The 25,662-nt window shown below is 42.3% G+C and overlaps 2 protein-coding genes across 2 annotated transcripts; one reads left to right on the plus strand and one right to left on the minus strand.

Moving 5' to 3' along the window:
• Window positions 1-61: 61 nt before the first annotated feature.
• Window positions 62-5,960, minus strand: aifm4 (apoptosis inducing factor mitochondria associated 4). The gene is made up of 19 exons (XM_079731531.1): window positions 5,870-5,960; window positions 5,512-5,589; window positions 5,280-5,389; window positions 4,787-4,896; window positions 4,305-4,349; window positions 4,111-4,192; window positions 3,921-4,033; window positions 3,682-3,768; window positions 3,173-3,264; window positions 2,563-2,693; window positions 2,173-2,288; window positions 2,002-2,073; window positions 1,826-1,889; window positions 1,666-1,742; window positions 1,422-1,539; window positions 1,154-1,252; window positions 984-1,059; window positions 784-888; window positions 62-670 (listed from the first exon to the last, which is right to left on the minus strand). The coding sequence occupies exons 2-19, from the start codon at window positions 5,586-5,588 to the stop codon at window positions 640-642; spliced, it is 1,605 nt and encodes a 534-aa protein (XP_079587657.1). The 5' UTR covers window position 5,589; window positions 5,870-5,960; the 3' UTR covers window positions 62-639.
• Window positions 5,961-8,059: 2,099 nt separating this feature from the next.
• On the plus strand, window positions 8,060-24,941 carry tlcd2 (TLC domain containing 2). The gene is made up of 5 exons (XM_079733287.1): window positions 8,060-8,198; window positions 8,358-8,625; window positions 8,742-8,824; window positions 12,097-12,179; window positions 22,050-24,941. The coding sequence occupies exons 2-5, from the start codon at window positions 8,447-8,449 to the stop codon at window positions 22,428-22,430; spliced, it is 726 nt and encodes a 241-aa protein (XP_079589413.1). The 5' UTR covers window positions 8,060-8,198; window positions 8,358-8,446; the 3' UTR covers window positions 22,431-24,941.
• The last annotated feature ends 721 nt before the right edge of the window (window positions 24,942-25,662 follow it).

Here is a 25,662-nt window from a genome sequence, read left to right on the forward strand (position 1 = left end):
ACTTTCTTTCCCCATACAATTCCATACTCATCATTATTATGAACATTTATTACTACATGTATGAATCAATCGCTCAACATACTTTATTTGTCCCTGAAGGAGTAACACAAGGCAGATGGTTTACAAACAAAATAACAAACTAGAGCAACTCAATATGGCCACGGTCACACCCAAAATAATAGTACCAACTCAATCTACAAGTAAGCTATAGTTCAAATAAACATTGGATAGATATAATGTACACACTGTCCATTTTGTCCCCTATATCTTCGCTGATTAGCACCTTCATTACTGTAACTGGTTTTCCTCTGTTGATTAATCAGGTATGTTAAGTAATAAAAATGGTGTTTCAAGTAAGATTATCTTTAAAACATTTACGTTTGTAATTTCAGACCTTGCCTCCAGCGTCATTCTCAGCTCTTAGAATCTGTTTACCTGACTAATCAGGATAAATGGAACAGCCTAGATAATGTGCAGCCTTAAAGCCATGACTCATTGTACAAGAGGAATACCAATGATTGAAAAAGCCATTAATTAAAAGATAAATTAATGAAAATTATTATATTCATAATAGCAATTGAGACTCCCTGATAAAGTAAATGGACTGGTTTGAGTTCATCCTTGATCCTGGACCACACACTATAATTTCAACCAGCTCAGGTCCTCAGATCTGAAATAAAAATACAAGGTTATATTCAACGCAATAATCATACAACATTTATTTTAAAGAGCTTGTCCAGCGACAAGCACACACGCACGCACACACGCATGCCTGACACTCACTGTGCCTGTGTCTTTGTGATTTGCTGCCCTGAGGACATGAGTTCTGCGATCAGAGATACAGCAGGGTCAAACATGAGACTTGCTGCTGCGACCACCACCTGCTCTCTGGAAACATAAGACAATGACAACACAGCGAATTATACTAAACATTACCTTCAAGTTCACTAAAAGAAGTGCTATAGTACACTGCAGCTGCTCACTTGATGTAAAATGCTAGGAACTTTCCTTCCTCCACTTTGCCATGGAATATGATTTCTGTGTATCCTTCCCCATAACCTACAATATTGAAAAGAAGAAAAACAATTTTTGACTACTCTTCATCAATTTCAGTCAAATAAATTACGGCGCAATGTTCCTCAAGATGCATCACCTGCGTATCGGATACTTTTTCCGAGCAACACAGTCCAAAAGAACGGAACAGAATCCATCTTGGTGGGCTTGTTAAGCATGTTTAAGGCCGCAGCTCTGCCTGTGGAAGAGATCAAATCAAGCAATCTCTTATGACAAATAGCTTGCACTAAGAGCCATCAGCTCTTTAGCTGCTGCCTGAGTGTAACAAGATGTCTGTATCGGCTTCTCCAATATATCTATCACTTCCCAATCAAACCATGGTTTCTGGACTGGTAGTGAAGTGTTACCATGTGAATGTGCCATCTGCCAGTGGCCGATCTGGACCCTCTGACCCCCGCGGATTGGGAGGGGGAAGGACGTGACATCGCCAGCACCATAGATGTCTGGTACAGTGGTCTTCATGAACTGGAAACAGAAGATTCATATTATGAATATTATCATGTCACCAAATCAGAGACTCAAAGTCGTTTTGAACGACACACAATACCAAAAAAAAAACTTGTATCAAATTGCACCTGGCCAGGGTTTTACCTCATCAACGACTACAGCCTTCCTGGAGTCCGTCTGCACCTGGCTTCCCATCAGGAAGTCAGAATTCGGGACGACACCTGCACACCATATTCATGTTCATAAGCAAGCCATTGTCAATTTTACTGCTGTATAATTTCAATAGTGGCAATTCTTATTTTACCAATTCCTGCCACCACAACATCCGCTTGCAGAACGGCACCACTCTCCAGCACCACCTCTTTAACCTGAGTATTGTCAGAAAGACGTTTTAAGATCAGAGACACAAGTACAGCCAAGTGAAGTTTACAGATCAGGTTTTTACTATCAAAGTCAATATATGACGTTATTGCGTCTTACTTTGCCATCTTCTCCCCTGATCTCTAGAACTCTGTCCTTCATGTAGAACTTGACGTTATTTTCCTCCAACATCTAGAATAAAAAAACAAAAACAGAGGAGTTTGTGTAATTTATAAACACACCACAGTCTGGCAGAACAGATACCATGAAGATAAACCAATAGGTTCTTACATGCATCGCCATCTTCCCAATCTCGGGGCCAAGTGACCTTTCAAAAGGGTATTGAGTGGTGCCAACCATGGCCACGCTGGCAGCTTTATTCGATAGGTAAGAAGCCACCTCCATGCCTGGGCAAGAAGATATACATGAAACACATTTTGGAGGAGGTTGGTGTTTCATGGTTTTCAATCATAGACACATACAGTCTTTTTCATACTCAAAAATTACAAAGCTGATTATAAAAAAAGAGCTTATAGCTTAACCAAGCGCATATATATTAACAAACCGAGATGTAAAAGGGAATATTATTATATAAAATGACACACTTATTAATTAATTAGGTGACAATAATATAATAATTTTATTGTCAACAGTCAACACTTCTCCCACTATCTCACACACCTATGAAAGATGTGCCAATGATGACTGCCCTTTGACCCTGACAGGAGTTATGGATCTCCTGGGCGTCCTGGTGAGTCTGCAGCAGCTTGACTCCCTCCAGGTGTTGGCCAGGACAGCCTAGCGACCGCGCCCTAGCATCCGGAGGAGACGAGAGGGTTACGGTATAATAACTCACCTGTCTTGTTTAATCACATGACTAGTTAGACGTGGCAGAAAGCTGAGGGGCTAGTTTTATTTTTACATAGTGTGACTATATTAGTCTGCAGTATTTGCTCTTCTTTTAAGACGGTAAAACAGATTCCATAGCTCAGTAGGAGCCCTTTGAAATACTTGAGTATAGAAAAGATAAAAAAACATCAGACTTTGCTCAAGACGGCATGGCCTAACAACACCTTTTGAAAAACAATTGAGTAAGTAAACCATCTGACCTGTGTCATTATCTTGATAAGTGAAGCTTTGGAAGAAGATAACGTCAGATACTAAACACTGTGATGCCATTGTACCACAATGCAAGTTGCATAGTTATTTGAAACAGCTGTCTGTGTGTTTGGGCTAATAAAGGTCTGTACATGGTAGTTATCAAGTAGATGGAAGGAATATGCATTCTGACCTACAGCCGGTAGAGATGAGCAGCTGGTTGTAAGGTTGCACTGTTCCGTCACTCAGCCTCACCACCTTATCGACCGGCTCTACCGACACAACCTGAAACACACACACACACACACATTATTAAACATCTACTCCTGCACTCTATGTCTCTTCATGCGATTAGGTTGCTTTAGTGCTGTATGAGGTTGCGGTGGATTTTACTAGCTAGCTTCTTGTCCTCTAATTATCTATATGGGGTTTGGGTATATTTTTAATCAATTAACCAAATACAATTAAAGGATTATTTCTAAAGTAAGTAAATTAACAAAACTGTGATAAACTTCTATCAACTCTCTAAACTCTCTATTACTGCGGTTACAAAATGTTTGCTTATTATGTGTCACATCAAAAGGCAATCACCTATCGTGAGCCTGTTGACAGTCCTAGGGCATTGTTAATCACCTGTGGACCAGAATGAACAGACCCTTAAGCAACCACAATATTATGTAGGTTAGTCCCTCTCTCGCCTACCTCTTTTTGTGTCCACACCTCTATCCCATACTGTTTGAAGAAGTCCTCAGAACGAAGGAGAATTTGGCTGCTCTCCGAATTCAATGCCTGCAAAACATTCCGGTTTTTTGCTTTGTGGTAATAAATAGATATATCACAAGATTAGAGCGTTGTAACTTTATTAATCCTGTGGGAAATTATTGTATATATAGATATTACATCGTATAACATACATAATCTGGTCTGACTGGTTCGTTTACCTTGCTTAATTTGGGTTTGTCAAACGGGGGCAGGGCGTCTTTGGTTACCATGACGATGCGACCCTTGTAAGAGTTCTGTCTCAGTGTCTCGGCACAGAGCAGGGCTGCGGGGCCTGGGCATAAACAACATGCGGTGTAACAGGCTGAAGTGCTGCATTTGCTGCTGCTGTGGTCTTAGAGGGTACGTTACCTCCTCCTATGAGCAGGGTGCTGTGGTTGACCTCTGGCTCCCTGCTGCTGATCTCTTTCACCCGTCGGCTGAGCTTCAGAGTCTAAGGGGAATGACATCAAAGGAACAACAACCATTCATTAGAAAGAGGGGAAACCATTGTTTAAAGAAGTTTCTAAAAAATGTCTGAACTCATTTTCTTGGCCTTCAATTACCTTTCGGTTGAATGAGATGTACAGGTTGCCATCCTCAACTTTAACCTGTCAAATGCATTCAAAGGAATTAGAGACACAACCATTTTGATATTAAGCCACATTAAAGCGATTACATCCAAAGCGACAAGCGAGGTGAGGTAACAATGTATAAGGGTGTAAGTATGAATAAATGTACTTAAAAAAAATGTAGTTCACATTAACATTGAGCACACAGGAGGTTTGTAGATTTTAAAAGTAATGTAGGTTTGGAATTCTGAAAGCCTACAAGTGGAGAGGTGTGTCTACAGATGTTTAGGGAAGATATAGCCATTTAACCAGCCAAACCTCATTAATCTTTTCGCTTTTGTTACATGATGCAACACATTTTCTCTAACGGTCGCTCCATTAACTTCGTGGTCAAACTTGTATTTCTACTTTTTCAGATTCTATTTCACTACCTTAGTATTATAAAACAATAGTTGCATCAAAAGGTTCATAATTACCTTGTAAGAGGGCAAACAGTCAAGACCTGGAAACTCTTCTATATCTCCAGTCATTACATTGAAACAAGCACCGTGGAAGGGACATCGGACCCTGTTGCCCACCAAAGCTCCTGAATACCCAGATAAATTATGTAAAAACATTGGCAGGGGCGGCTTGTAGAAAATATCACACCATGTTTTAACTTAATAACGTACTGCCGCTTCTTCTACTTATCAGACATGAAATGGCATGAAAGATTAGGGCTTGAACACGATACGTTACATATATTAACATTTACCTTTAGGGCATTTAGCACAAAACTTGCATCAAGAGCGACTTACAGTAAGAACCTTTGTCAGAGGAAATAAATGGGCCTATTAAATAGATATAAAGCGAACACAAAGAGAATTATATTATCCCAGCTTTCCTCTATTATTCTGTTCCAGGCCTAGTAAGGACACCTCTTCTGATTCTGCCTGGATACACTAATAGTGATGATCAGTAAGCATTTACCTTTGACCAGGGGAGCGTTATAATGGGTGCAGCGGCTTCCCACAGCACCATACCGGCCCCCTGTACGGACCAGCAGCACCTTTTGGCCCTCCACTTCTACCTCCCTCATTCTGAAAAAACACCGGCGAACGCATGAAGGCTGGCACAAACAGCACTGCAGATATCAACAACAAATACTTTGGTAGAAAGTAGGCTAATCATAGATTCATATTCAAGTATTGGAACATCTTACTGTCCATCCTGTAGTTCATCTTCTTGGCAGAGAAGTGCAGTCACTTCTCCTTGCTCTGCTGTCAAGTCTTCATTCATGCTGGAAAAGGGTTAGATGTTGGGCTCTGATTATAAATTACCTATCTGGTGTTATCAATGAGCTATTTGGGAATATGTATTATTATCTATATATTTATTACGATGATATGATTGAGATGATCGCGATAATAACAAGAGGCTGATTTAATAGCATCTTAACAGCAGCATCCTCAGTCATCATAATTCAATCCATAGACATGTGTCCAAAACGTATTGAGGAAGCTACAACCATCGGGTTGCAATATGTGTGTGTTTGGGTTAGTTATATTTAAGAATCCCACCTGTTTCCGAAATGGTAAAATGATATTCCTCAAACCAAAAGAATAGAGGTAGATTGCCAAAACTCCGTCTTCCTCGAGTACAACTGCCAACCTTATGGATGCATGAAAGCCGGTTGTGTTGTGCAGCGTCAAGGTCTCGTGATAGGTGACGCGCTGAGAGGCGGGCCGCGTCGTTTCCGCGAGACTTGGTCCTGTCAGTGTACTTATAAAATAGTCGTGCATAACACAACCTTGAAAATCCAACGCATAATAAATAAATAATAAAGAAATAAAATATTTCTTCCAAAAGAACATCCATTATTTTGGCCTCTAGTTGTGGTACCTCCCGCACATTTTTATTGTAATATTTGTAAAGTAGGCCTATTTGTAATTGTACTCCTCTCAAAAGCCCATAAATGAAAAAACACCCATAGATAGAGAGTAATAATAGCCATTCATTGCACTGAATAGCGAATCGTGACCATTAAATCAAATGACTGGTGAGGACTTTTACTTTTTGACACTGGAGCTTCAGGTTTTATTCTGTACCTCAATTTCTTCTGCCATGGTGGTGTTGACATCTTCCCACTAAGAGCCCCTCTTGCTGCGTTTGTCGGCCGTTGAAGTGTTGATTCAGCTGTTCCGTCAAAGCCTTAGGTGCATGTCCTCTGCTGGGCCTCCCACATCTAACATTGTCATTCAGACAATGTGACATTTAATCATAAAGAAGGTGGTTGCTCTTCTTCCAACAAGGGACCTAATCCCCATAAGTGACCCCCTTACTCACTTAGTCTCTCCACTAGGTAATCTGCATCATTCTGTCATTGAAATATCTCAGTTAGTTATATCTTGTTCTATTTTCAAGCATGCACTGGTCCTCCACTTCTATTTTGAAGGTTCCCACAGCGTCGGATCCCACCTATTTTAGTGACAATAGTCATGCTCTTGTCAACCTCGCTGCTGACAATACTAGACTGACATCCCAGACTGATTCGTAAATACTTTTAAGTTTGGAACCTCTTTGTTCATTATCGTTTTCCAAAGGGGGTTATCAGAGGGTGCAGACATACACCAGAGCAATTAAACGATGACCTCTTGGATTTGTCTGGTTCCCAGTCTTATTGTGATCCATAGAGTTAAATGTCTGCAAAAATGGAGATATGTTATGACTTGAAGACGAGCAGGAAGAGATTGTATTTCGTTGAATTTAAAAATGATCAACTGTCTACAACTCCAATACTTCCAATATCAAAAACTGAAAGTCGAAGTGGAAGACAAAACTGCCACACGCTACCACTAATGTATGAGATAGGCATGGGGAATTGTCATATAGCGTAATCTTCCAATCCACAAGATAATAACACATATTTGTATGATAATCATGTTGTAGAGGTGTGTATATCAGACAGGGTCTGCTCTAAATGTTATGGCCGTATATCCTGCAGGAAGGTCAGGAGGTTTAATTATAACTTTTACAAAGTTTTTGAACATAAAGCTGTATCTTTAAGGTCCCTGCCATTCAAAGCCATGCGTACCACATCAAGTTTGGTGCCGGCCTCCATAAGGTTAAGCTTATCATCCTAGTGGACCTAAGCTTTGGACCAGACTTGGACACTCTACACTGCTTTTGACATGCCCTTGTTTGTTGTATTTTACTTGTATGTGGTCAGTCTCACACATCTTGCGGTGAGACAAGATATGTGAGTGTTTGAAATGCCCTGGGACCTTGAATGGTAAATTGTATTTAGTTTTATTTGAAATAGCTTTGTGCGTTCTTGGGCCAAATACTCCAAATTGTTTTCTTTATTTTCTTTGCTTTTCATTAAAAAACGTATTATTTACTGAACAAAGAAACACGCATTATTTCGCGTTTGATAACCACATGGTGTCGCTGCTGCACTAAAAACGTGGTGTTTTTGTTTTGTTTTGTTTTGACGTGTAGCCATGGTAGACCCCAGGCTAACCCTCTACGTACAATATCAATACAAAAGCTCTAAAATACAGTTTCTGTTTGGAAATTTTTGTCACTACCTCTCATGGAACACAGGCTACTATCGTCATGAGTTCTAGTAGTAGTGAATACCATCAATGCGAACAGGGGCGTGGTTAACGCACGAGGGCTGCACTAGACGCGCCCCCTGATAGTAGGGAGGGACATTTGTTGTTATATAGTGCGCCCTAAAAGTTACACAAGCAAGGAATGAGCTTTTATAATTGACCTGATCCACCTCAGGCGTTGAGCTTGCCCTCTAACACGACCTCATATCGATCCCAAAAAAGGAGATTCACCTTGGCCACAGTCTATTGTCCCAGCTTCTTTGATTCGAATGTAAATCCTCAACACATTGAGGTAAGTTGTTTGACAGATTATTCAATTACGCCTTCTATCTTTGGAAAGCAGCCTGAATATGTCTCTCAAAATTTGATGATTGATGTAGGCTTAACAATTTTGAAATAATTCGTCTGAAACTGTTTCTCAAGTAGAACGTTTTTCTTGGTCTTTCTTTAGGATATTAATCTTTCATTGTTTTTGGAATATTGGGATTCCACAAAGTGAGGGACATCGACCACCAGCTTTTCCACTAAAGCCAATACACCATGGAGTTAAATTCAGTGATTTTAACATCTGCTGGGTCCGCGGTTTTTTTCCGATTGGTAAATAATGCGTTCGGACAACTACCAATGCCAGAATCTGCGTGCAAAAATGCATGGAGATGGAGAAATATCTGTACATCGTTTGTCCACAGTATCATCACTGGCGTCTGGGCAGTACTCTGGTAAGTCGTTTTTGGCACTCAATTGGGCTTGTTATTTTGTTTTTTTAGTGTTATTTTTAAATCACTAATTAAAATGGACCGCATTCTTTTGATTTAAATTACTTCTTTCTTTTCAGTTTTTTCCTTCACCCACAGATGGCTGAAGATTTAATAGAGACCCATTCTGTTTTTTCTCACGCGTTGGTTTCAGTTTCAATTGGTGAGTACGACCCTTTGATTGGGATGGGATGAGGGACAAGGACAACTCCATACATTCTCCCAATGTATTCGTGCGATCTGGCGTTTTCAAAAGTCTTACCTTAGCTTAAAATGTAGGCCTACTAGCCAGACAAAATGCATACAAATGACGTTGTGGTCGAATATTTGTGGTGCACGTGTCTTAAAAAATGGGTGCACTTTCTCTCACCTCATTACCAAAAATAACACAGTTTAATTGTTTGGTAAGCTGTTGGATATTCAAGCTGCATAACAACATTTCCATGTGTATCTGAAATAAATGGACAGTCTGCCAAGTTAGAACAGCTATCTCCCTGTCCTCCATCGAACTCACTTTACAACATTCAGCATCGCAAGAGTCTTGTAAACCAATCCTCTTCTATGTATCTGTGTTGCTCAACACAGGCTCCCCCAGAATTCTCAGAATGCCCTGCATTCCTAGTGACACAGCGGTTGTAGCTAAAATCAATGGAGGGCATTCTTGGTTCGTCCCAGGCACCAACCTAGCCCCATACTACCCACGTCCCACACCCATGTGGATAACCAGTGCATGATCTCGGAGGACTGGTAGGGGGGCCCCCCGCCCCCCTACCAACACCCGCAGCGAGTGGAACCGCTTCCTTTATGGCCCCCCCCCCCCCCCCCCCTGGTCCCCACCCACGGCATGGTCTGATTCTGGGGGACACAGCGGACTCCGAGGTCTATTGTATACTCAGCCATTCAGCTCTGTCCTGACTGTGCCAGGCTTCAAACTGCACATTTGCATTTGGACGGTCATTATGCACTTGGTGGCTTTAGGCCCAACCCCAGGCTCATACAACAGACAGACTTAGGGCGCACTCACACTAGGTAAAGTGACCCCGTACTCGAGTACGATTGCCCCCACCCCCCGCTGTGCCGCTGGCCTGTGCTCACACTAGGCAATCTCAACTGGGCCTGAGTACGGTTGCCTCTTGTACATACGTCATCACGTCGTAATACGTCAGCGGCAAGCGTCCGCTGCTTAGTAGAACAACAATGGAGAACAACACAGAACACAATTGGCACTTTACTGACTATGTTGTTTTTAGAGCTGTTCTACCTCAGATTCAGCCCTCTCTCACTGAGTGTTTTTACACTGCCAAATATGCTGTTTTATGCATGCCTTTTTCGCGGCACGATCCGCACGTTTACACTGCCCGAGGTAAATTACCCGCTTGAGCTAGCACCCCAATTTACCCTCCCAGACCCTGCACACATTGGCGGGTTATTTGGTTTCATTCTGTTGTAAATGTGACGGCTCCGCGGTTCAAAGGGGGGGGCTTGGGTAGAGGTGTTGCTGCACAGCGATACCATCATGAGCAGTTCTAACTGGAGAGAAAGTGAAATCCGCGAGCTGCTGATCATGTGAGAGAGGCAAGGGCGTAGGAACCGGGGGGACGGAGGGGACGTGTCCCCTCCAATATCGGAGACAGGCGCATTTGTCCCACCTAAAAATTATACCGGATCTGTCAGGTTTCCGATATGTGTCCCCCCCAATGTTAAACTCATTCCTACGCCCCTGGAGAGAGGGTGATGCAGTATTAAACAAAGACGTTGAAAGATGGTGCAATCTACGAGAGAGATGCAGAGGAACTGTCCTTACGAGAATTTTGTTGGGATAAAAAACAAGTGGTCAGCAAATAAAGAATATGTTGGCATTTTTGCAGCCTACACTCAGACATTAACTTATTCTTGCATGCGGGTGTCTTCATTTTAAAAAAATTACAACACTAGGGAATATGCAATTTATTCTAGAGGTCTAGACTCCATGCGCAGCCACGCCTTCTCCAGTGAACCAAGAAAGCCCGCGCCGTGACGAACGGGGGATTTCTTTATCAAACACTCAACTTCGCTATGGCACCAACGTGAATCCACTCGTGAAACGCTTGCCGCCATGTTTATTGTTTAATGGGGTAGAAGGGTTGCATGGACTATAAAAGTCATCCAGCTCAGGTTGCATCTCCGTGCGTGTGCGCCTGTCGGCTCATTTACCGTGGCCTGAGCACACCTCTCCGAAGTATGCTCAGGCCATGGAATTGAACTGAGTACGGATGGTGTGCTCACACTAGCCAAACGATCTAGACTTTAGGGGGCAAACGTACTTGAGTACAGTACAGATGGCCTAGTGTGAGTGCACCCTTAAAAGGAACGAGCGAGTCAACTTCCCTCGAGCTTCCTCAACATCTCTGTCGCTATAAACTGGGTTGACGTCTGACCTCTTTTTTTTTTGTGCGATTCCGTTGTACCTGTTAACCGATTCACAAATGCATATTCGTTTTTGATTTTCCAATGGGAGGCAACAATGGGCGGCAACAATGGGTTAGGGTCAACTGTAACCCAGTGGAACACATCTTGGTTGTTTATGAAAAAAAAAAAAAAAACACTGCTCCCATAGGCCGCTCTTCTGTACAGTCATCCTAGCAAACCTGCCCGAGATAAGCTTAACAACTGTGATTGGCCCAACCTGGGACAGGCCTTCTGGAAATCTGTCTGAAAGGAAGGGGGCCCGACGCATATGCCAGAGAGAACGATAGATGAGCTTCCATACTTGCCTGGGGCCTACTAAAAGGTTTAGTGCTATGTGCTTGTTCTTGGTGCACATAGATGTAAACAATTATGGATTGAAGTGGCATCAAATTACCTGCAAAATACAAGAGCAATCGACGTGTCAAAAACACTAAGAGTCTGTTGGTTTCTTATGCGGGATACTATCCTAAAATGTGTGGAGCAACATAAAGATCGAAACAGTTAGAGGAAAGAACATCCATTTATAAAAAATAGAAAATAAAAAAAAAGAACACAGCAGCTCATGTTTTTGAGTATAAAAAACAAAACAGAATCCACATTAAATGCACATGAGGCCTATAGTCCCACATTGATCGATGGATGTGTTTTTATCATATTCACAAAAGAGGGTTCCTTCTTACCCCCCCGTCCTTCCTCATCTTAAACGCCTCGTTATTTTTCCATTGTTTGAAAAGCAGTTTCCATGGCTACAGCCGATAGCTGGTTGGGGGTAGGTGGGCGTTGTATAAATAGCTCCTCATCAAGCCACATCTTGGTTGCCTTTCCCGTTGTAGTCATGGAAGCAGGGTCCCACACTGACACGCATGATGTTGGAAGAGGCTGCTCTTGATCTATAGGAGGCCGACTAGCATTTGGAGGGTTTATGAGTTGGTGCATAAAAAGCCTAATGAAGAGGACCAAACTGACTAACACCGGATGTCTTCACAGGTTATTTCATCTATGACTTCTTTGACATGGTGGTGCACCAGAAGCTCAGTCAGTCCTGGGAACTTCTCTTTCATCATGTGGTGGTAAGTGATTCAGCCAAGAGCTGAAGACTGAGCAAACACAATGGTCAAGGGAATCCTTGGGAGAGTATCTTGTTGGCCGATATCAGTTAATCATTAACAAAAAAAAAAGTCCAGATATGCGCCAGTTTTGATCCCCTTATTTAAGCCTTGACCTGTTTTACAGCCAGGTATGTGTCTTACAGAACCTCCCCCAATCTCCTATGACCCTAACCACCCATCTTTTTATCAACAACCTGAGCTCTGTCAAAATATCCCAAAGACCAGTATTTCTTCTACAATGACAGGGTTTCCAGAAAGTAAGGAATGTAATGAAAGGCATTCACATGAGTTGAAGAGACACTCATATTGGGCATTGTCTAAAGATGTTTGTTTGAGAAAGAGGCTTAGTTTGTTCCATGTCGTTTTAGGTAAAGGAGAACAGATCTTCATGCTTAGCCTCTGCGCTCGTGAATCGAGACAGAAACCGTAGATGTGGGATTGCAATCATTTATTCTTCGTATGTGACATTCCAGTGCTTCATTGAATGTGCATAGGCACGTTGCATAACGGGTTGTAATGAACGCATACAGCAATAAAAAAGCAACTGAGTAACCGCTCAAGGAATTTAAAGCAGCCATATTATATACACTGGTATGGGGTGCACATTTATTTATATTAGTGATCACTCTCACTGCAGTAGTTCAGAATCTGACTACAGTAATATTCACTCAGACAGCAGTTGTAACTCACAACATTATTCTCACTGCAATAGTGGTGACACTCACTGCAGTAGTAGTGACCCTCACTGCCGTAGTACTGAATCAACCTAAAAGCCATAGTAGTGACTCACTGCAGTGACTCTCACTACCGAAGTTGAGCATCTTGCTGCAGTACTAGTGGCTTTCACTGCAATAGTACTGACCCTCACTGCAATAGTACTGACTCTCACAGGAGCAGTCGGGACTCTCACAGCAGTACTCATGGCTTTCACTGCAGTGACTCTCACTGCAGTAGTAGCTGCTCTCACTGCAGAAGTAGTGACTGGCACTGCAGTAGTTGTGACCCTCACTGCAGTGGTACTGACTCCAACAGCAGTAGTAGTGGCTCCTACAGCAGTAGTAGTGGCTGTCAATTCAGTAGTTGTGATTCTCACTGCAGAAGTAATGACTCTCACTGCAGTACACCCTTATTAAGTTTAGAGTAGGCAGGTTAATGTTGTTTTCGCCATCCCTTTCTGGGAGCGAAGTCAGAAGAAGCCCCAACTTGGCTGGCAGCCCTCAGATGGTCATCACACTGTGGGGAGAAAACGGCGAGGACCTTACCCTTTCTCCCCTTTCTCTACCCCTAAACTGGGTCAGTTTGTCTCGCAACCCCTCAACACCCGGGTATCTGCCAGTGTTTTTTGTTTTTTATTCCTCTCGCCTTCCTTTTCCAGTGATGTGCAGCTCTGTATTTAGTAACTTAGTCCCTCTTCTTTTTTCTTTTTTTGAGGATTAATGGAAAACAAAGATGTATTTGGAAAGGAGCGGGTGGAAAGAGGAAATACTTGCTGTCTTTTAATGTGCATCATAAGTCATTGTTATTACTCATGGTGGGCGGAACTCTCTAATGTGTGTGTGTGTGTGTGTGTGTGTGTGTGTGTGTGTGTGTGTGTGTGTGTGTGTGTGTGTGTGTGTGTGTGTGTGTGTGTGTGTGTGTGTGTGTGTGTGTGTGTGTGTGTGTGTGTGTGTGTGTTTTAATACCTACCATTTGACAAATGCCTTGAGAGTTAAAGCCACTTGCAGCTATGCCATTAAGCAATAGGGAAATCATCAGGGTGCGATTTGCCGGTGGGGATGGTGGGGATTATCCCCCCCTCTGGTTTACACGTCCTACCCTCTGCTGAATTATTTTTATCCTCGGTGGGGATAAAAATTATCCCCCCCACCCAAAGTATTTTCACCATTACATCGTAATAATTAACAACCAAAATACACAGGGTCCGTCTTCATTTTGAAACATTTTAAAATGTTTCTCAAAATTATCCCCCCCTCTGGTTTTTTCACAAATCGCACCCTGGAAATCATCATGACAGTACTGAATGTGAACCATTCATACAAACCATGTAATTTCCATTCCATAATGTTAATCATTCTGAATTCTGTATGAATACATTACTGGCTAAAGAATCTGACACAGACCCTATTGTTGTATCGCTTCACGTCTGATTGACACCGATTCCAGGGTCTTTGGAGTCCAATGCTTCAGGTTTTTCCATTTGAATAGGAACACGCAGCTGTGGAATACTGTAGGACCACATGAACTCAGTGCGGAAATTAGCTTGTGGTAGCGGTTGTGGAAGGAGGGAAACTTTCCTATCGCATTTTAGCCGAGTAATTGATAATTTTTTTGTGGCCAAAGATATAAAAACGTTTTCACCCTTATTAACTCTATTGTAACAATCTCTAATTGCTTATATTCTTGTTGCTATTCTATCGTCACAGTGTTTTCCAAGACCGTTTCCTGTACCTAGCTGACCTCATTCAAACGGCTGCTCTTGTCTTATCTGCTGTCTCTAAGGTTATTATTATTTTACTCTGGAAAAGGCACACGCTGTATAAAAAAAAAGTTCTTGCTCTAGAACTTGCTGGACGAGGGGAATAACAAATTCTTTCCATTCCATTTTCAAATTATTCCTCCCTTGTTACTCCCTTGTTACTGTTGCAGTCTGCTAGTGTTGAAGAAAGACCCAGAACATGCGACTATTTCCACATCTAGCACAATTGAGGCTGATAATTATGGGCGTCCGTATCCTCTATTAGCTCATGACCTTTAACCTTGGCTTGTCATACAGTTATTCTACTGGCGTCAGACACCGGATGCAGTCATAGCAGTGAGGTCATTAAAATACAAGTTCAAAAAATGTGTTTGAACAAAATTGACATCAAGACTAAGGCACTGGCAAACAGAGCCAAACCATGCTTGGAAATACTAAGTCAGTGGCGTTACGGTTACCCGGAATACAAACCCCAGTGTGTTGGGATAACTTTCCTTCATGGAGATAACATGTCCATCTTGGTGGATGCCTCTCCACAAATACCATCACCCTTTTCTCATTAGGTGGAATTGAGTTTATGAGAGTCAAGGTAGCCAACGAGTCTCCCATGGGCTAATGTCAGCAACATCACGAGGGAGGGCATGCGGTTTCCAATCACATCTGTTCGGCTCTTCCCCTGTCCAGTTTATCAGACAACAGCCTCACCTTTTTTCATTCTGTTACATCCTCTGGCCTTATCCCCAGGCCTTGGGGATTCAGCCTGTTGGACTGAGGCGCATATTTGTATTTTATGAATGAAACTATATGTGGTGACACTGCATAGCACTGTGATGACAGGTTTTCTCTCTCCAGGTAGTTTAACAAGAATAACTGGTCTTTACCGATCTTTGCCTTATCTTCCCGGCCCATCAGGTTTCCTGGCCTTGCCTTCTCTTTTCACTGTTATTTTAGCCCCCCGTTGTCATCTGAACCTACAATGTAGTACGGCAGCAATGAGACATTGCATCATATTGGTTTTGTGGGGAGCTTCTATGGAAGCATCCATGGTATGAAGTACCTTAACCACAACCTTAAAGCCTTTCATAAACCTGATTATCTCTTTTAAGCCCTGACTGCATCTTCTCTGGGCTGCCTGGATTTTCTTGGTGACTTGAGGGAAGTTAAGGACTGTTTCCATATATGCCTGAAATGGGGGTTTTCCCCTCAAGGGGTGGCTCTCTTAAACTAACATTATCCAGTATAGCCGGAGCCATTTGCAGAACAGTGGACAAATACCAGTGACTTTAATCTGATCCAGGGAGCTGCCACTAACAATTGCAGGGTGTGTAGGAGTGCTGTAATGTGGGAGAACTTGGGTATGTCGAAGACAAGCCTAGTTGCTGCATTCTGGGTACATACACTAGGTCCAGGTCAGAGTACAGAGTAGAGAAAAGAAAGAGGGGGGTGAGCGTGTGTGTTGCAGGGGAACCCTCATCCAGCATAGATTTCCAGCCACGATGACAGACATCTGGTCTCCACATGAACCACAGTCTACAAAAATAACACATACACACACACACACACACACACACACTGGCAGTGACTCCCAAAGACATATGTACACACACCATCACCTTGTTTTTAAGGTGATTACATTAATAATGTATTCGCCCTCTCTTGTTCCTTAGTTCTCATTGTTGTCCTTTCTGTTAATTATTATCAGTTCATGTTCTCTGTTAAAATCCAGTCTCTCTCTCTCTCTCTCTCTCTCTCTCTCTCTCTCTCTCTCTCTCTCTCTCTCTCTCTCTCTCTCTCTCTCTCTCTCTCTCTCTCTCTCTCTCTCTCTCTCTCTCTCTCTCTCTCTCTCTCTCTCTCTCTGAAGACGCATACCCTTAGCAGCCCCCTATAATCCATCCAGCAGCCTTTGTCCCCTCTTCAGTTCCCTACCCCCATTTGCCCTTCCTCTTCCACACATCCCCACCTTTTTTTCTCTTCCTCCCCCTCCCAGTGTGTTCCGCCCTCCTGTGCTGGGATTTAGCATTATTTGCGTCGGTGTGATTGGTTCGGTTTTTTAATGCACATACCTTATTGCGTTACTCTCAGACCAAAAATTCCAGTGAAAGAGCTGTTTGACATTGGCTGATCCATTGGCATGAACACTTTTTTTTGGGGGGGTCGAGGAGCATATCTCTAGTCATGTTGAGATGGGGAAACTAGTTTGATGTACAGCTAGGTGGGGCAATTGGGATCTACTGGGTCTTTGCTACACCCGATGACTCAGACACTCCTGAAACTCCAACGCACCTACACATCCTGGTCGAGCATGTAATTGTGTGTAAGTGTGTGCTTGTGTACATACGTAACAGTATGCACACAGTAAGAATGTACAGTTTGCACAATGTAGATTCACACAATGTAAGGTTTCAGACAATTAATTCTGTTCTCTGCTGTGATGGGGATGCAGGCGAAAACAATTCTCAATATTATTTCAGTGACTTTCTGTCAGAGCAAACAGATGAGTATTCATGAAAATGAAATTCCACAGTGGAGTGGCTGGAGTCAGCTGACAGCTGGCTGGTCTCCGGCCTCGGACTGAGGCTAACGCAGGTCTCATGACGGTGGCCACGGCCTTCAGCTGTGTGTGTGTGTGTGTGTGTGTGTGTGTGTGTGTGTGTGTGTGTGTGTGTGTGTGTGTGTGTGTGTGTGTGTGTGTGTGTGTGTGTGTGTGTGTGTGTGTGTGTGTGTGTGTGGTAAACACACACGCAAGGTACAAAGTCTGACAGTGCATGGTTCTACTATGTTTGAATGATTTTGACCATGATTGAATGGTGATGCATTCATGAGACTATATACATCTCTTTTAAGGCCTTTTCTTAGCGTATTGTAATAATCCCATTTAGTTTTCCCAGAGTAAATTCAAGCCCCATCCTTGATGCTCCTTGCCAAACATCTGACCAGGACCAGATGGTAACAGATCCCTGCTCCTATATCCCTAAACTTTCCCAATTTCCTTATTTCAAAACCGGAGCCTTTTGGGTAGTAAGGCGGAACAACTGGATGACCGAATAGCTTTTGGCCATTGTCTTTTTATTTGTTGTGATGCAACAACAAGAAGGCAAACGCACCTAAAGTAATGCTGATTTATACAAGATATCTAACTTCCTCCTGGTACTTTCCCTGCTTTCACTCCTCATAAGGCCAATGACGCTGGTGATTGGCAGCATGAAGCTGTCTCCTGGTCACGTCTGGTCATCTGCTCAGTCACATTACTTTCTGTTATGCTCCTAACAGAAAGAAATCAGAAAACGCTGTTGATTTATTTCACTGCCACGCAGGTTTGACAGAATGGCTTAAATCTATAGTTTGAATTGATTTCATACATGTGATGACGGTGGTTTTCATAGCCAGCATGCCAGATGAAAATTGTGTGTGTGTGTGTGTGTGTGTGTGTGTGTGTGTGTGTGTGTGTGTGTGTGTGTGTGTGTGTGTGTGTGTGTGTGTGTGTGTGTGTGTGTGTGTGTGTGTGTGTGTGTGTTAAATAATCAAGTCTAGACGGCCTTGATAATCTACATATCTCACCATTTGCCATTCAATCCTCTTGTTTAACATGGTCCATAGGTTCTGAACATGTCTTCCAGTCCTCCCAACACTGCTCTTAGTTTGTTATCACATTTGTTTTGGTTGGGGACATGTATTGTTACCTTGACTTTAGATTTTCTTATACACGCCAATAAATCCTCTTTCACTTCTTTACCGAAGGTTTTTTTGAAAAATGAGTGAAAAATGTACAGAGATCATGACTAATCAACATGTATGACAATAGTGTTGGACATACTGGTTAAGGTTGCCTTTACATGTTGATTAAACATGGCAACCATACAGTCAGAAAGACACCAGGCTGGAAATATCCATACATACATTTGCATAGAATGCCCTGCATATAAACGAATCCTCTCTGGGATCAGTCAGAATGTCTAATTGAGCCTAGTGGGAGGCCATTATTGAAAAAAAAACGGAAACATAGCACTGTTATTCAGCCCTTTTTGTTTCATTCAGATGGGATCTGGACTTTTTAAGCATACGCCCTTTCTGTGTGTTTTTTTTTTTTTAACTTAAACACGTCTTACCTGTTGGTAGGATTTAAGAGCAATTATTTGTTGGAACTGGCATAGCCATACATCAGCTGTAGGGGACTGATATGAGCTGTGAGAAATTCTGTTTGAGTTGACTCTGTATGAGCCAACAATGATCTTATACAACTCCTGGCTAATGTCAGACCCATCTTGGAATCTCTTCTGTGATTGTTTGGAATTCATCTTGCCTATCAGTCAAAGGCAAAGTTGCAGTTGAAATCTGACTCACTCACTCACTCACTCACTCACACAGAGCAGGTTCAAACACCTGGTTTTTAGTCTAGTTACGCCCAGTCTTCATACAACCTTACCATGTTCATGCAAATCCATGAATTCATCTTGCCTATCAGTCAAAGGCAAAGTTGCAGTTGAAATCTGACTCACTCACTCACACAGAGCAGGTTCAAACACCTGGTTTTTAGTCTAGTTACGCCCAGTCTTCATACAACCTTACCATGTTCATGCAAATCCATGAAGGTGAATACTTTAAATATAGTCAGGAGGTTTCCATCACCTTTAGACCCACTATGAAAACGGTTGTGTGTGTCGGTGTTGTTGTTGACGTGTAGCCTCTTGTGTGAAGCACCAGACTTAACAGGGCTTTAGCTGGACAACGTCAGCTCATGCTGATTCATGTTGGGCTTCAACAAGGGGATTACATGGCTTTACCCAACCCGGTGTGCACCCCCCAGTCACTGACAGAACGGGGCTTGGTTTCTCGTATCATTGATATCAATAGTGAGACATAGATGGTCAACGTATGCTCTAGGTGGCCGGGTTGAGGATGGAACCATTGTCCCCCTAGGATGGACGTTTGCTGGCTAAACAGGCTGATAAGCCTACATTTTTGTCCCTTTTGTCTGTTAATAATTGCCTGGGCTACGCCTCATGAAAACATGTCTTTAAGTGAAGGCCTCATCATCATGATGTGTGGGTAGAAAAAAGTGTTGAGCTGCCTCGACCTTAAGCTGGTTTTACACCGCCGCGCGGCAACTCGCCGCCTCCATTCATTTCAATGAGGGAAGGGCGGCAGAGGGGAGGCGGTTACAAAAGCGGCTGTTGAACCAGGAAGCGGTTGCCGCCCACGTGAACGCGCACAGATTTTGCCCTACCGCTCAGCTTTCCCCGTGTTGAAACTTTCGGCGGCAGCAGAAGCAGCCGCTTTTGAAAACGCCTGGCCCTTTCACACCGCCGCGCTGAACCTTCCGGCAGCGAGGCGGTTATCAGGGCGGTTGTCGCGCGGCGGTGTGCAAGCAGCTTTAGGGTTGGATTGTTGCTGTGCTCTTTGTGTTGTCAGTTAGTCGTCCCATGACAACAGGCAATGTTATCAGTTTCGTGGAAGTTATGGTAAACACTACCGCTTTTATTTTATGTCCTTCAAGCATCATAAAGATGAGGCCACCATCATAAAATCTTAGGGAACAACCTTTTCCCTCTTACATCTACACACTTGTATAACTCTTACATAAAATACTTATATCAGTGTTCCGGGTCTAGGGGCCTGATTCAAATGTTTAGGTTTCTTTTATCAAGCTCATTGTGTTTCACATTCAAATTAAATTATGGTATGAACTGTGCGTGCGACTGCACTTGCTCCTACCTCAGTGGTTATCCTATTTAGAAATTGTTGATGATAAAACAGAAACTGACAACACACTAAAGTAAGGGTGAATCCAAAAATCTGGACAAAAAAACTGTGCGCCTGTTTGCAGACACTTCTTAAGTGCATGTACGGCTGCACTTGCTGACCTCAAACACGAAAGGCCATATCAGATGTTTGGCTACATCTATTTTATAAGTGGTCGTGAAGTATACCTGCCATACCCTAGTGGAATTTCACTGAGGAGGGTTCCGGAGTTTAAATTAGTCTTATCGCCCACGTCAAAATCTCTGCTACCTATAGGACTTGTATATCAGAATGCATCATGTTTTTGTTGTTATAGCTGATACTCTGTTCTTTTGTGGTGCCACGAGATAGTTGTATTGATGTAAACTCTTAAATTAACGTAAATGTACTGTGACTTAGGTATATCACGATTAATTACTTAACAATTAATTACTTAAAATCCTATCCTTTTATGCTTCTGACATTTTTTATTGTAATTATTACATCTATCTCTTTAGTAAAAATGAATTGTAACTTCATTATTGTAATTCTTCCCCACCAAGTTATCCATGCATGTGTTTTTCCACTGTTTGCTAAAGATGTGTGTACTAATGGCGCGCACAGTGCTGTTCTTCCAAGTGTGTCTTCATGTATTTTACACATCTTGCCCTCGCTCTCGCTCTCTTTCTCTCTCCCGCCCACTCCCTGCTCCCTCCCTCCCCTAACCCTATAGCGCCCCACCCTATAGCTGTTGTGTGTTTCACACACAACAGTAGATCGTGCTCACGTGTCCTAGTTCCAAACCTAACATGGCACCAGTTCATTGGCCCTGACCTTTCACTCACAGGGATATAAACAGATGCAAGGTGAAGACTGTTCATTCTCAAAATACCAATAGTTGGATAATAGGCCACGCTTTATTTTATTATTAATTCGTTTCCAAACTGCCCTTACCATTGTTCACAGCATCCGATATGCACTTCTTTTTTTTTTTCTAAATGCCTATATTTGTATCAGAATGCCCTTTTGTCTTCTTCTAGATGGTAATTAGGCTGGTGGATTTATGAATGGTTTAGTTACGGTTTCTACCAAGTCTTGCCAGGGATTCGGGAATCCCTTTTGGCGCCAAATGCTTTTCTGTTGTGCAGATTTTCCACCTGCCACAACACTAATGTGGGAGGGTATGAAGCCTGCACGCCTTTCAGTCTCGGCTTAATGTTGTTTTTCTCGCTATTATCGAATTTTCGGTTCAGCTAAATTCTCTGTAGTTGGCTCATGGCGGCTGCCGCCACCTAGTGGCTATTTGTTGATTACATCACAGGCGTTTCATAAGAATTGAATTCCAAAGGTCATTGTCATACATTATCTTAAACTCAGACTGGAGGAAGATATTAAATGATTTGTTTTCAAGTTTCCACATCAAGTGCTAGCCTGCCGATCAATCAGCTTTTTGTTTTCATTCCGAAAGTTTAAGGCCTGCAGCTATGCGTTTTGTAAACGTATGAAACACACAAACTCCCTCACTCAGTCACTCACAGTCTCTGTCTCTCTCACCTCTCTCAACTTATTGGCCTGTAAAAAATAAGCAAATGGTAAAAATACCAACCTCTCTCTCTGTCTCTCTTCACCCCGCCCAGGTGATCACGTGCTTTGGCATCTCGGTGCTGTCCTTCCGCTTCGTGGGCTTCGCCGTGGTGGCCCTGCTGGTGGAGATCAACTCGGTGTTCCTGCACCTGCGGCAGATGCTGCGCATGGCTGACCTGGCGTCGGGCACCCTCTACCGGGTCAACAGCATTATCAACCTGGGCACCTACGTGGTGTTCCGCATCAACACGCTGGCCTGGATGACGCGCTGGCTGGTGCTGAACCGGGACAACGTGCCCCTGGTGTCCTACACGGTGGGCAGCGTGGGCATGGCCATCATGACCGCCATGAACATCGTGCTCTTCTGCCGCCTGCTGCGCAGCGACTTCCTGAAGAGCAGTGCGCGGGAGGGCAAGAAGGAAAAGGAGATGTGAGCAGGAGGAGGAGGAGGGGGAGGAGGAGGTGGCGATAGGAGGAGAAGGAGGATTGGGAGGAGCAGCAGCAGGAGGAGGTGTAGGAGAGATCCGGTTGATTCACATAGTTTTGCGGTGTATATATATATATATACACACACACGTGTTTGTACTATATCAGTCTCAACACTTTGTACAATAATGCCTGATTCTTTTTTTTTTTTGGAAATCGTGGATTGTCACACGTCCATTGTGCCTACGAAGACAACAGCTCTTAGTGAATTACCTCGTTTACCTACTGTATCCGAATATCTGTGCTAGGAAGTGGGGAGGTGCAAACAGGAACAGCACATACAGACATGCTTTGTGCAGAGAGCTTTCCACGGCCATGGTTTGCTTGTGGCTCCATGGGAATGGGCGAGCTATTGTGAAGCCTTACATGCTGGCTGAGTATCGCATGAGAATATGTAAGAATTAATGAAGAAAAAAAGTCAATGTGCAGTACAACCAATAACCTTATAAGCTGAACTCGGGTATAATATAATATTGGATACTCTACAAACAAAGTAAACACTGTTAATGAGACCACTTTGAAGTATGCCACATGCAGTATGTGGAACAAGTAATAACTGTTCAGCTAAACATTATTTTCAAAGGTAATAATTCTCTCTTCTATCAAGTACATTGGAGTATGTGGAGTCTAATCATTTTGATGTCTTAAAATGTCTCAATTAACTGAAGCACTGAAGTCATAACTCAACTAAACATGCTTGATACCTCAGGGACTATATGCTTTTGCTTTCTCCCTTGCTTATTACAAACCTTGCTCTAAATGTTAATGTCTCTTTTAAAGGAATAGTTGTCTTTCGTATGTGGCAGTTCGAGACAAACTAGACAGTGTATTGCAGTTGCATTGTAGTAAGATTTTCCTATCTATTAGTAATTGGACTATAAGATGATCATTCAGACGGAGTAGACGAGTAGACGGCTGCCTGTTATTGTTGTTGTTGTTCTACTGTTAGCATACAGAGGGCGCTGCACTCCATACTACTACCTCATTGGCTACAAAACATTTTTTATAACCTCAATACGTTTCAGTGCTATTTTACTATTTTACTATAAGTATAGGCCTATTAACATGCAGGAGCTATTGCGTTTGTCCTTTTTTATATATTATTAGTGATTGGAAAGGAATGAATCAGCTTAAAATCGCATACAAGCACTACCATTATGCCTATTGGACCGATTTCCATTCTGGCATAATTTCTTAGAAATGTGTGAAAAACATTGTGTAAAAAATTAAGCTATTTTTTTTTTAATGGTTTATCGTAGGGATATGGATATTTTTGTATAATTGTAATTTATTTGTGCTAAAAGTTGTGAAGAAAAACTAAATTTGTAAAAGGATAAAGAAAGAATCTGCTTTGCCATTTGTGCAGTTTATTTGTTTACTTTAATTGAAATTAAATGTTAAAGCCATGATGTGGTCAATCACTGTGCTTTCAGGTCTTTCTTTTTTTGATTTTCTGAACTAAAATAGTTTGCCCTGTTGTGTGAAACAGCATGTCAATATTGATATTGTCTGTTGGAGATCCTAAAGAGGGCGACAAGTATGTGGGTGCACAGTGATTGGTAGACTAATGTGCTGCCCTATAGAATAATTGCATTTGAATGATCGAAGTTACTGGTTTATGACTTCAGGAAATAGCTGAATGAAACAAACGTTATCCACTCATCATCCTAATCAGCCCAAAGTATTGGGATGCATTGAGTTCCAAATGTACTTACTCACAGAGCTTACTATTGACATGTTTGTGTTTGTATAAGAAAAGCTTCATTTGTGCTGTTATTTTTTTGATTTGTCTATCGACATACATTTATTCTGTTCCATTTCTGCAAACTCTTCAGGCAGCTTTACCTTCTGTAGCTTACCACCCTGAATATGAATGTGTTTATTGTTATTAATGAATGTATGTTGCCATTCGATGGTGTCCACTTCTGCTTTGTGCCTTGGTGATTGAGGATTTTTTTTTCCCAAATCATTGTCGTTCTCGCACCATTTGACTAACGATTTGTATTGCGCTTAAGATGAGATTCTGTCCAAAAAAAAAAGATTCTGTCCGATTTTCTTTTTACAATATGAACAGTTTGTGTCATCTTTTCGTTATTGACTACATTTGTTTGGACTAGACATGTAAAGAAGGGTTAATGTAAAGTGGGATGGACTTGAGTGAAGTGGTTTGACTATTTTATGATTATCTCTGATTTACCTTTTTTTTTTCCTTGTTGAGGTGTAAATCGTTGGAATTGATGGTGGTTTATTAAAAAAAAAGCCTGCTTGGACTGAACGCTTATGAATTGATGTGGGCAATATTAAGCATTGTTATTGCGAAGGTTAAAGGTGTTTTAACCTAACTATAGGCCTAGGATAATGGTACACGTGTTTATTGGTGGTTAATTATGCAGGTTTTTGACTCCAGTGTATTTATCCAGTGTGAACAATAACATATATTATATAAATCTACAAAAATAAAGAATAATTCATATTTTGAGCCTCTTCATTTCAAATATGTGAACGTATTGCTGAGCAGGTCGTTGCACCCTAGGTGCCAGTGTAACCTCTGCCATCACCATCCATGCTACTGAAATTAAACAACTTCAACTTACAGCTACAATAAGCCTACGTGACAGGTTTCAGTTAGAGTTTATTCCGTTTAAAATCAGGTTAGTTAGATTTACATCGAATTAAAATGCGGGTTTAGTCCATCTGAAGGATCGTTAGGCTGTATAGCCCAGCCCCCAGCTTAACAGTGTGTTTTCCTCAGTGCTGACAAATGGAGCCAACTGGATGCTGAATATTAGGAGTGAACCGTCCAATCAGCAGCACTGCTGACTCCGTCGTACGATTATCTCCAGCCTTCCGGTCACGGTGCGGTGTTGTCACTGTTCTCGGTACCGGAGCAGACAGTGTGTCTTATGTTGAGGCTACACAGGGAGATGTGTGCGGTAAAACGGATTGCGCATCTTTTTTTAGTGGATGTTCGTGGTGACCTCTCCATTTGCATGTGTTTATTCTTGATCGACACGGATGTCTCCATGAGAACGACCTGCCAATAGACCGCACTGCGGTGCGTGTTGGTTATTTGTGATCTCAACATATTTTGCGAATTTCGGTTTCTTTTGTTGGATCAAACGTCGCCACATGCAGCTTCAAAGCCTTTTTTTTTTACGCCACATGCTGCAGCGATAGCCT

Source organism: Pollachius pollachius (genome assembly GCF_949987615.1).
Source record: "Pollachius pollachius genome assembly, chromosome: 3".
In the NCBI taxonomy this organism is placed as follows: Eukaryota; Metazoa; Chordata; class Actinopteri; order Gadiformes; family Gadidae; genus Pollachius; species Pollachius pollachius.